At 37.2% G+C, this 13,091-nt stretch overlaps 1 protein-coding gene across 3 annotated transcripts in view; it reads right to left on the reverse strand.

Moving 5' to 3' along the window:
* LMAN1 (lectin, mannose binding 1) overlaps positions 1 to 13,091 on the reverse strand; it is a 45,804-nt gene that overhangs the window by 8,142 nt on the left and 24,571 nt on the right. For 2 of the 3 annotated variants that reach the window (XM_036876705.2, XM_036876703.2), the window contains exons 12-13: positions 3,746 to 3,867; positions 227 to 3,460 (exon numbers count right to left, since the gene is read on the reverse strand). In XM_036876705.2, coding sequence (XP_036732600.1) covers positions 3,424 to 3,460; positions 3,746 to 3,867 — 159 coding nt within the window. In that variant the 3' untranslated portion in view covers positions 227 to 3,423. Of the gene's footprint in view, positions 1 to 226; positions 3,461 to 3,745; positions 3,868 to 13,091 lie in introns of those variants that run through there. The other variant, XM_036876704.2, reaches the window with a different exon arrangement.

A 13,091-nucleotide genomic window follows, 5' to 3' on the forward strand; every position in this document is an offset into this window, starting at 1 on the left:
AAACATCATACACATTGTTTTAATCTGTACTATTTCATTACCAGCAAGGGTAAGCATTTATCCATTATTGTTTCTGCTTCTTTTTTATGCTTCCATGTGCTGATTCCACAACGGGTAGCCACCTAAGGTATGTGGCACACGATAAATGGAGTATGATCACAAATCAGGGCCTATTTGGAAAATAAATACCTACCTATTACCTGAGATCAGTGAAGGACGAAGTAAATTTACTAAAATATTTCTTTATTTGAATAAGGTCAATGTCATTTCTTGAATTCCAGCTAGCATCAAATAACAATCAGAAAAAACACTTGACAAAATGCTATCCAATTGAAATTAACAGTGGATAGAAAACCCTTTTAAACGTTAAAAGGAATATATTAAACAGGCAACAGACAGATCTAAAAAGTTGCACATGGTTATTTTACATTAGATCTTATAAATGAGAAAATCCCCAAAATAATTATTTGTTCACCATCTCCCTGCAATAAGCACATGGACAGGAGACAATCACATCTTCATATGCACAACTGTTGCTTATGTTCTTTACAAAAATTAATATATCTGCAATGCACCTGGTCAGGCAATCCCTTGTTCAAGTAATTTGCTTTCCCCGAGTTATCAAAAAGTACAATTGTCTGAGATAAAATGTCACAAAGATCACAATCAGAAAAGCAAAACACTTTAGCAGACAGACTTTGAGAGCGAGTTTTCATGGCCTGGTCATGATCTGAAGATGACTTTTTAAGTTTAAAAGCCATTAAGCAAAGTACCAAGAGCTACAGGCAACAATCTGGGCTTAGTTTGTAGTTGCTAATAAACCAAGAGTTTTAGTAAAAAAAAAAACACTTAAGCAAATTTTAAGTATAAAAGTCAGTGCACATTTGCTAACGTCATTGACAATGAAGATGTTACACTATGCTCTCAGCTCGCTCAGCTTAAAACCGACAAAACACAACACTTAACTTTTTTTCACTACCCTTCTTAGTGGTTCTCAAACTTAGTGTGCTCAGATCACCTGTGTTGCTTGCTGAACATTGGTATTCTGAAGCCCCACCCCTTAGTTTTGATTCAGGTGGTTTGGAATGGAGCCCTGGACTCTGTTCTCTTAATGAGCCCACCGTGAGCCACATGGCCCACGGACCACCTTTTGAGAAACACTGATATCCCTTATTGTTTACTGTTTGTAGCTTCACAGTAAAGTTTCAAGCTGAATAAAACATTCAAACAATTAGAACACAAGTAGGTACACTAAATAGGGTATATTAGCCATTACATAATTTCATTTCTTTTTAGAAGTGGCATTATAAGCACAATGACATACTAAAATTTTAAAATCAATTTTGTTTTAATCCAAGGCACCTTTAAAATACTTGCTGGTGTGAGAAAAGTTAACAAATTCAATTATAAAATATAGTACAGAAATGAAAGAATCCTGGCAGTGTGATTGGTTTTTCCACAAACATTTTTCTTCAGAAATGAGTTACTCTGAGTCAGTGATTTTGAGGAAAATAAACCAAATTTCAAATACTATAAACACCCTGTGTGAAATGCTTTACTGAATCATTTTCAAATTAGATTACTAAGCAAAAAACAGAGTCATGCCATGTTCTTTCCTAACAGCTGTCTCCACTTATTAGGAATGATCAGAATGGTTCCTCTTGAAGTTCAGTCTGAAAAATATATATGGCATAGATCTGATATTCCTTTGAACAAATTTAGGCACATGGGATCATGGATTTTAAAATACTGGATATTTTGCAGTCTTTTATCTCAAGAGGATTTCCCGAGTTTCACAGTCTACAACTTAAGTATTCTTCCGAAGGTATTAATTTTTTTTCACAGATTAAGTAAGAGTTAATTCTGTGGTGATGATACCTCTGAAACATGAATTTTAAAATGTTAATACTCCAAAGGAGAAACACTAGTGTGAAGCATTTCTATGTTGAAGTGACTGTAAGTACAGTGAGTAATCAGAATGTTCTTTTTTCAGTGTTCTAGGATAAATGCTAATACAAAGAGCAGTGCCAGGACTGTCTGTGTACACAGTACTAGATAGGTATTGCTATAATGCAGAGTTCTTCATAGTCTTTGTATATAGATTTCAGGCAGTTAGCGCAACCTGTAAATGACTTGTGATTTACTGTAAATGTAAGTTTATGAAAGCTTGGAAAAATTAAATAGTACTGTTTTATAAAAACAGTAATTTTGGATTCTGTGACAAATGAAAGATAACCATGTCACTACTGAAAGACTATTCTGAAGCCAGCAAAAAGGTCTATGTCAGCTGTGAAAACAAAATGAAGTCTGCATTTTAAAATGTCATTTACAGACTCTGTCTTGTATACGTAGGACAACTATGTACAAAGACTACCACAGGCCCTTCTGGTCTGACACCTCAAGGTCAGTAAGTGCTTCATAATATCCTTAGTTCAAAGAAAGTAATCAGAAGTATTAACTCTATTTTCCAAATTTTGCCTTCAAAAATCTTAACACTCTTTCTCCTGCAGCCTCCTTGATTTAGATGAGCATGTACAGCACCACAAACACCAGGCTGTATGCAATAATGTAAACTAGAACATAGTGGTAAGCTTTGTGAACTTAAAAGTATCCGCAGGACATGCAGTCTGAGCTGAATAAAACAGGATAAATGAATTCCTTAAATTACAATTATAAATGCAAAATTACTTGCATAATGATACTGAAGAGTATGAGCAGTCATGAAATGAACACATTACCAGACAAAATACCCATAACAATGAGGCATGTTGTGATTCACCTAAATGCTTTTGCAGGCAAAAAGCAGCTCTTAATTTTCCCCCAAAATTTCCTTTAAAAGTGAAACATATCATTGATAATCCAAGGGGAAAAAATACTTCAGTAAAAATTCTGAAGCCTATTATCTAGATCCTAAAGCTCTCAGACAAAATATTCTTTGACTTTTCAATGGAGTTACATTAGATTTAAGGATTGCAGGACTGGGTCTTAGAATGGGAAATTCTGACCTCTAACAAAAAGACTTTGGTTTCCAACTAAATATAATGGGGAGCTTAGAGAAACCTCATTCTGGGGGGCAGGAAGACAAGTGCATTTAGTTAAATAAAGAGACCTCCAACATCAGACTCAGAGGTAACTTTCACATTGGGAGCTGCCCCCATTTTCTATGATTTACCCCCTTATTTATCAATATTCTTTTCAGTGGCTATATTTTACTGGCCAGAAATTCACTGACATTTAAATAGATTTTATGTACTATGCACAAATTTACATGTGGTTGTCTTTAAGGTTTATTCTGACTGCAAATCAAGTTATTTTATACAAAATTTAATAATTTAGACTATAAAGCAATTTAAACACTTAAATTCCCTCAAAAAGACAACATTTTGTACATACACGCATGATGTACACATATGAAACTGGTGGTCAAAAGAATTTTTTGGCAGCTGCTTCTTGCTGAGTCCTAAGGAAAAAGAGAGAAAAAAACTTCTATGTAATTTACTTCACAAAGAAACAGGACTGCTGTAAATTAAAATACACAATGTTTTTTAAAGTATAAAATACATTAAGATAAGTATATGATCTATACATGCACTCATGTGAGCTGAAATAGATTAGAAGTAATATTTGCTTTGTGTAGCCTAATTATATAGGTACTAAAAGTTCTATTATGGACATACATGTCTTTACTGAGTATTTCAAATTAAAAACATGTAGAAAAATGTTGGGTCAAATTTTAGAGACTTACCTATACATGATATAACCAATGAATAACACCGTTTGTACCACTACAAATATAATGAAGTGTATTGTAGATAAACATGCTGGAAATGGTGGTAGTTCTGGGCATCTCGGTCTTTCATTTGATGGCTACAAGACAAGGAACTTTCTATTAAAGTTAGTCAAATTTGTATTTTAGAAAAAGAAATGTGAAATTTTTATGGAATTCATAGTTTACTGTATAAACACAAGTATTTCCATTTATTCATCCCCTAAATATCTTTCAATTCCCTTAACTTTTACCACCTAACACTTTCAAAGAGTGCTGATGCAAACAAGCCTCTGCCCGTTCACCGCACAGTCACTAACTCATTGACATCTGGTTCCTGTCTTCATCAGTGGCCATGATTTTAGTGTCCTTGAAGGTCACAGACAATGAGCTGACACTATTGACACTCCCAGTTCACATTTGCTGCACTAGAGTACTATTAATAGCATCCCCTTTGCCCTCAGAGGTCTTCTGGTTCAAACAATTACATGGATACATCACCAATGGGCAGCCTGACAAACAGAATGGTTTTTTCTCAGCCCTCATCCTTCCCAGTCTCCTAGCAGTCAACATTACTAATCAGAATTTTAAAAAAATGTTTCTTTTTCTATTTCCATGGGTATTCCTTCTAGTTTAAGAAGGTAATGAAATACCAGGGACAGAGACTTGACCAAGGTATCCAAAACAGAAGGGCTACTAAGATAAGTTCTCATTATGCTCACATCTCTAGGACAAAGGTCCTTAGCACTCACATACTTTCCACAGCACCCTCTTGGCCACTGCAGCAAAAGCTAAAGCTGGCGTGAAATAACCTCAAACAGAACTAAGGGAACAAGGTAACAATGCTTCAGATGAGAGGTAATGGTCAGTAAGAAAACTAATAAGCCATCATATACAGAAAAATGCATCTTCAAGACTATATTCAAGAAATATAGTTAAGAAAGGCAGAACCAAAATATAAGGGAGATAGAATAGATGTTAAAGACTTAAGTCTTTCTATCACTTACTAGCTAATGGACCTTGGGAAAGTAATTTCCTGAAGATGGAAAGCTTTTCAAGAGTTAAAACTTCACATAAAATATATGGGATTGGGACTTCTGTAAGGTAGAGTGGGTAATATAACCAACCACCTTATAGAAGACAACTAGCAAAGCTAGAAACAAATCCATCCTAAATGAACAAACAACACATGCCTAAAGGCAAAGAACGAGAGCATGACAGCAAGAAATAGGAGGGATGGGGGTGGGTGGGTGGGAATAAAGATAGTGGAGTAGGCAGGCAAAGTGGAAACTTCCTCTTGCACACATACGTCCAGAAAGCAAATACAGCAAGCAACTTCAGAAAATGACCTGGAGACTGCAGAACAGACCACCTGCACCTGGCGAAGAAGGGAAGACCACAGAGAGAAGGGTAAAGTGTCACAGACCTACCAAGTGGGACCCAAGCGCTCGCCCCATCACAGCCCACAGGAGGGAGAAAGAGGAATGGACAGCAGAGAGGAGAGGCGCTCAGCAGCTCTGCACACTTGGCCCCAGAGATCTGCTCTGGGAACACTAATCCACAATGCACTGGGTTCTGGTTTTTAGCAGAGCTGGACACTAGAAGAGTTGAAACACTCTGAGAGGCTGAGACTCCAGCTGCTTGTGGAAGAGAGAGAGGCACCCTCTATTGGCCCTGCTGGACCCAATGCAGAGGCAGCAGTTTGAAGGATTTGCCAGCAGCGGGAGGGATGTCATAGAGGCAAGGGTTGGATGGAGCTCTCTCTGCAGGAGAAAGGGCAGGTGGAGGACACTTCCCCAGCCCTCCCTCAACCCAACAGATCAGGCACTTGTGGGAGCCCTGAATGCTCTATCTCCCTTGCTGGCAGCTCAGCCATGAGGTGCCCCCACCCACCTGCCCACCTGCCTGGCCCAGTGTCAGACTTTGCTCCCTGACAAGCAGAGGGAGGCTTTTCAGCTTTTTCTGCTCTGTCTCAGCCTAACTAAGGAGACACCAGAGGAGCCAATTCCTAGTGCTCCTTCCCCTCATGGTGGCCTAGCCCAGTGCCATACACCTTGCCACTGCTGCTGCCAGGGGTGCCCGTGCAACTGCCCACTGATCCTGTTCACCCAGCAGCCCTGCCACTGCTGTAGGGCAGGCAGAGGGTGGCCCTGCCCAAAATGATCCCAGTGACTGAGGCGAGCTGCCACCATTAGCGGACCAAGATAGGCCACTGCTGGCAGACAGAGAGGCAGCCCCACCTGCAGCCCACCAACAACAACTGGAGCTCCACCTCAAAGGAGAACCAAGCACTGTTGGGTAAAGAGTCTTTAGCTTCTGGGCACCATAGGACACCTTCTTCATAAAGCCATTACTCTCTAGAAGAGGAAGCATAGCAGATCTATCTAATACAAAGGAAGAAACATAGAAACCCTGACAAAATGATGCAGAGGAATATGTTTCAAACAAAATTACAGGATAAGACAGCAGAAAGAGGGCTAAATGAAACGGAGATCATCAATCTTCTTGATTTGGATTTCAAAGGAACAGTCATAAATATGCTCAATGATTTGTGGAGACGTATTGAAGATCTCAGGGAGGTCTTCAACAAAGAGATACAGTGCTGAAAAAGAGCCACTCAGAGCTGAAGAATACAGTAACTGAAATGAAATATACACTTGAGGGAATGAATAACAGATTGCTACAAATAGAGGAGATGATCAATGAGATGGAAATTAGAGAACATGAGCACAATGAAACTAAGAAACAGACAAAAAAGAATATCTGGAAATGAGAGGATGATGAGAGCAGTTTGATAACTACAAACAAAACAATATTTGTGTAACAGGGGTACCAGAAGAAGAGAGAGACAAAGGGGTAGAAAGTCTCTTTGAAGAAATAATTGCTGAAAACTTCCCTAATCTAGGGAAGGAAACAGACACACAGGTCCTAGAATCACAGAGAACCCCTAACAAAAGGAACCCCAGGAAGATAATACCAAGACATATAATAATTAAAATGACAAAGATTAAAGATAAGGAGAGGGTACTGAAAGCAGCCAGAGTTAAAAAAAAAAAATTACTTAAAAGGGATATCCCATCAGGCTATCAGCAGATTTCTCAGCAGAAACTTCACAGGCTAGACGAGAGTGGCATGAAATATTTAATGTACTGAAACAGAAGGACCCTCAACCAAGAATCCTCAAACCAGCAAGATTATCATTCAAAATTGAAGGAGAGATTAAAAATCTCCCAGATAAATGAAGGCTGAAGGAATTCACCACCACTAAACCAGCATTAGAAGATATGTTAAAGTGACTTCTGTAGATTAAAATGTTCTTTAGCCTAATTAGTTTTCACCAGTGAAAATAAATCCACAGTAAAGGTAGCGGACCAATTACTTACCAAGCAAGTATGAAAAAAAAGTATATTCAAAAAGTAGTAAAACCAACTAGATAAAAAATCTGTCAAGGGATACACAAAAAATGCAGATTATGACATAGTACATACAGTGTGGAGGAGGAGAAGAAAAAAGAAGTACTTTTAGATTGTGTTTGAAATAGTGATCATCAACTTAATATAGACAGTTACAAATCAGGAGACTATCCACGAACTGTATGGTAACCAAAAACCTAAAGCTTTTAATAGATACACAAAACACAACACTGAAGAAAACCCTCAAGTAACAAGGGTATAGAAGAGGAAGAAAGGAACAGAGAGGAACTACAATAACAAACAGAAAACAATTAATAAAATGGCAGTAAGTACATATATATCAATAACTACATTAAATGTAAATGGACTGAATGCACCAAACAAAAGACACTGAATGGCAGAATGGATAAAGAAACAACACCCTATTAGCAAACCAAACTCAACAATACATCAAAAAGATCATCCATCATGATCAAGTAGGATTTATTCCAGGGATGCAAGGATGGTACGATATTAGAAAATCCATCAACATCATCCACATTAACTAAAAGGACAAAAACCACATGATCATCCCCATAGATGCTGAAAAAGAACTCGAAAAAATTCAACATCCATTCATGATAAAAACTCTCAACAAACAAAACGGGTATAGAGGGCAAATAGCTCAACATAATAAAGGTCATATATACCAATAAATGGAAATACATCCCATGCTCATGGATAGGAAGAATTAATATTGTCACAATAGCCATCCTGCCTAAAGCGATCTACAGATTCAATGCAATCTCTATCAAAACACCAACAGAATTTTTCAACGAACTAGAGAAAACTGTTCTAAAATTCATACAGAACCACAAAAGACCCTGAATAGCCAAAGCAATCCTGAGAAGGAAGAATAAAGAGGGGGGGGATTATGCTCCCTGACTTCAAGCTCCACTACAAAGCCACAGTAATCAAGACAATTTGGTACTGGCACAAGAACAGACCCATAAACCAATTGAAGAGACCAGAGAGCCCACATATAAACCCAAGCATATATGGTCAATTAATATACAATAAAGGAGCCATGGACATACAACGGGGGAAATGAGAGCCTCTTCAACAGCTGGTGTTGGCAAAACTGGACAACTGCATGCAAGAGAATGAAACTGGATTATAGTCTAACCCCATACACAAAAGTAAACTCAAAATGGATCAAAGACCTGAATGTAAGTCATGGAACCATAAAACTCTTAGAAGACAACATAGGCAAAAATCTCATAAATATAAACATGAGCAACTTTTTACCAAATGTATCTCCTCAGGCAAGGGAAATAAAAGCAAAAATGAACAAATGGGACTACATCAAACTAAAAATCTTCTGTACAGCAAAGGACACCATCAGCAGAACAAAAAGACATCCTACAGTATGGAAGAATGTATTTGTAAATGACATATCTGACAGGGGTTAACATCTAAATTATATAAAGAACTTACATGCCTCAACACCCAAAAAGCAAATAACCCGATTAAAAAAATAGGCAGAGGATATGAACAGACAATTCTCAAAAGAAGAAATTCAGATGGCCAACAGACACATGAAAAGATGTTCCACATCACTAATCATCAGGAAAATGCAAATTAAAACCACAAGATCTCACCTCACACCAGTTAGGATGGCCAGCATCAAAAAGACAAAGAACAACAAATGCTGGTGAGGATGCGGTGAAAGGGGAAGCCTCCTACACTGCTGGTGGGAATGTAAGCTACTTCAACCATTGTGGAAAGCAATATGGAGATTCCTCAAAAAACTAAAAATAGAAACATCATTTGACCCAGAAATTCCACTCCTAGGAATTTACCCAAAGAATACAAGTTCTCAGATTCAAAAATTCATGTGCACCCCTATGTTTACTGCAGCACTATTTACGATAGCCAAGCTTTGAAAGCAACCTAAGTGTCCATCAGTAGATGAATGGATAAAGATGTGGTACATATACACAATGGAAGACTGTTCAGCCATAAGAAAGAAACAAATCCTACCATTTATAACAACATGGATGGAGCTGGAGGGTATTTAGGCTCAGTGAAATAAGCCAGGTGGAGAAAGACAAGTGCCAAATAATTTCCCTCATTTGTGGAGTATAACAACGAAGTAAAACTGATGGAACAAAACAGCAGCAGACTAACAGACTCCAAGAAGGCACTAGTGGTTATCAAAGGGGAGAGGTGGGGGAGGGCAGCTGAGGTGGGAGGGAGAAGGGGATTGAGGGGTATTATGATTAGTACACATGGTGTGGGGGATCATGGGGAAGACTGTAGCACAGAGAAGTCAATTAGTGACTCTGTGGCATCTTACTACACTGATGAACAGTGACTGCAATCAGGAATGGAGGGAGACAATAATATGGGTGAATGTAGTAACCACACTGTTTTTCATGTGAAACCTTCATAAGAGTACATATCAATAATACCTTAATAAAAAAAATTCTACTAAAAAAACAAAAAGAAACAACACCCATCATGCTGCCTATGAGAAACTCACTTCCAATCTAGACATACACAGACTGAAAGTGCAGGGATGGAAAAAGATATTCATGCAAATAAATGGGAGTAAAAAGCAGTAGTAGCTGTACTTATAATCAGGCAAAATACAGTTCAAAGCAAAGAAAGTAACAAGAAGACAAAGAAGGACATTACATAATGATAACAGGATCAGTCCAATAAGAGGACATAACAACTATAAACATCTATGTACCCAACACAGGAGCATCTAAAATGTAAAACAAATACTAACAGAACTGAAGGGGGGAAACAGACTGCAACTCATTCACCTTAGGGGACTTCCAACACACCACTTACATCAATAGATCAACCAGACAGAAAATAAATTAAGGAAACAGGCACTGATCAATACATTAGATCAGATGAACTTAACAGATATCTAAAGAACATTCCACCCCAAAGCAGCAGGATACACATTTTTCTCAAGTATACATGGAATGTTCTCCAGAAGGTATCACATACTGAGCCACAAAAAGAGCCTGAACAAATTTAAAAGATTGAAATTGTATCAAGCAACACCACCTCAGACCATAGTGGTATGAAACTAGAAATAAATTACACAAAGAAAACAAAAAAACCCACAAACACATAAAGTCTAAACAACATGCTTCTGAATAATCAATGAATTAATGAAGAAATCAAAATACAAATCAAGCAATACATGGAGACAAATAAAAACAAAAAATCAAAAGTCTGAAATTTGTGGGGCATCACAAAAGCAGTTCTGAGAAGTACACAGCAATACAGGCCCACTTCAAGAAACAAAAAATACGCAATCTAAACTTACAAGGAGAAAAACTAGAAAAAGAGCAAATGAAACAAATGAAGTTAAGAGCGACATAATAAAGATAAGAGCAGAAATAATAAAATAGAGAAGAATAAAACAACAGAAAAAAAATCAACAAAACCAATACCTGGTTTTTTGAGGAAATGAAATAGACAAACAAACACTTAGCCAGACTTATCAAGAAAAAAAAGAGTAAACAAACAAAATCAGAAACAAAAAAGGAACAGCCAAAACGGACACTACAGAAAAACAAAGAATTATTAAAGAATTCCATGAAAAATTATATGCCAATAAATTGTGGACAACCTAGAAGAAACAGACAAATTCCTAGAAAAATATAACCTTCCAAGCCTGACCCAGGAAGAAAGAGAAAATCTGAACAGACCAATTACCAGCAATGAAATTGAACTAGCAATCAAAAACTCCCAACAAACAAAACTACAGGTCCAGATGGCTTCACACCTGAATTCTACCAAACAGTTAAAAAAGAGCTAATACTCATCCTTCTTAAAGTATTCCAGAGTAAATAGAAGAGGAGGGAATACTTCCAAACACATTCTATTGGGCTAGCGTCACTCTAATACCAAAACCAGATGACGACACCACAAAAAAAGAAAATTATCTAGGCGCCGAAAAAAAAGCAATTATCTATCTCCCTGATGAACAAAGATGCAAAATTCTCAACAAAATATTAGCAAACTGAATTAAAAAACACATCAAAAGGATCATCCATCATGACCAAGTGGGATTTCTCCAGGGATGGAAGTTTGATAGAATATTTGTAAATCAATCATTGTCATACACCACATTAACAAAGAGGATAAAAACCATATAATCATCTCAATAGATGCTGAAAATACATTTGACAAAATTCAACATCCATTCATGATAAAAACTCAACAAAATGGGTATAGTAGGTACATACCTCAACATAATAGAGGCCGCACAGGATAAACCCACAGCTAACATCATACTCAAAGGCGAAAAGCTGAAAGCTTTTTCTCTAAGATCAGGAACAAGGATGCCCATTCTCACCACTTTTATTCACATAGTACTGGTGGTCCTAGCCATGGCAATCAGACAAGATAAAGAGATAAAAGGCATCCAAATTGGTAAGGAAGGAGTTGACGCCACCAAAAAACTATCTGAATAACTGGATTCAACAGAGTTGCAGGATACCAAATTAATACACAGAAATCTGTTGCACTCCCATATACTAACAACAAACTAGCAGAAAGATAACTCAGGAAAACAATTCCATTTATAAGTGCCTCAAAAATAATAAAATACCTAGGAATAAACTCAGCCAACAAGGTGAAAGACCTGTACTCTGAAAACTGTAAGTCACTCATGAGAGAAATTGAAAATACACAAAAAATGGAAATCTATCCTGTGCTCATGAATAGAAAGAATTAATATTGTCAAAATGGCCATCCTGCCCAAAGCAATTTACAGCTTTAATGCAATTCCTATCAAGATACCAATAGCATTTTTCAATGAACTAGAACAAAAAATCTTAAAATCCATATGGAACCACCAAAGACAATGAAAAGCCAAAGCCATCCTGAGAACAACAACAAAGCTGAGGGTATTAAGCTGAAGGTATTTGTTTGAAGTCAACAAAGAGGACTTCAAGCTCTACTACAAAGCTACACAGTAATCAAAACAGTATGGTACTGGCACAAGAACAGATCCACAGATCAGTGGAACAGAAAAGAGCCCAGATATAAACCCACATATATATGGTCAATTAATATACCATAAAGGAGCCATGAATATACAAGGAGAAGACAGCCTCTTCAATAATTGGTGTTGGGAAAACTGGATACTTACATGAAAGAGAATGAAACTGGATTATCATCTAACTCCATACACAAAAAGTAAACTGACCTAAATGAAGGACATGAAGCCATAAAACTCTTAGAAGAAAACAGAGGCAAAAATCTCTTGAATGTTTAAGCATGAGCAATTTTTTCCTGGACACATCTCCTTGGGAAAGGGAAAAAAATAAAAAATGAACAAGTGGGACTACATCAAGTTAAAAAGCTTCTGTACAGCCAAGGACACCATCACCCGAACAAAATGGCAACCTACAGTATGGGAGAATATATTCATAAATGATTTATCCTGTAAGGGGTTAGCATTAAAAATTTATGAAGAACTCATATGCCTCAACACCAAAATATACCAAATAATCCAATTAAAAAATAGAGGACCTGAACAGACATCTCTCCAAAGAAGAAATACAAATGGCCAACAGGCACATGAAAAGATGCTCCACCTTGCTTAATATCAGGAAAATGCAAATCAAAGCCATGAGATGTCACTTCATACCAGTTAGAATGGCCACCAACCAAAAGACAAGAAATAACAAGTGTTGAGAAGGATGTGGAGAAATGGGAACTCTCCTACACTGTTGGTGGGATTGTAGATTGGTACAGCCACTGTGGAAAGTAGTATAGAGGTTCCTCAAAAAACTAAAAAGAGAAATACCATTTGATCCAGTAATTAGACTTCTAGGAATTTACCCGAAGAAAACAAAATCCCTAATTCAAAAAGATACATGCATGCCTACATTTAC

Source organism: Manis pentadactyla, chromosome 6 (assembly GCF_030020395.1).
Source record: "Manis pentadactyla isolate mManPen7 chromosome 6, mManPen7.hap1, whole genome shotgun sequence".
Classification (NCBI taxonomy): Eukaryota; Metazoa; Chordata; class Mammalia; order Pholidota; family Manidae; genus Manis; species Manis pentadactyla.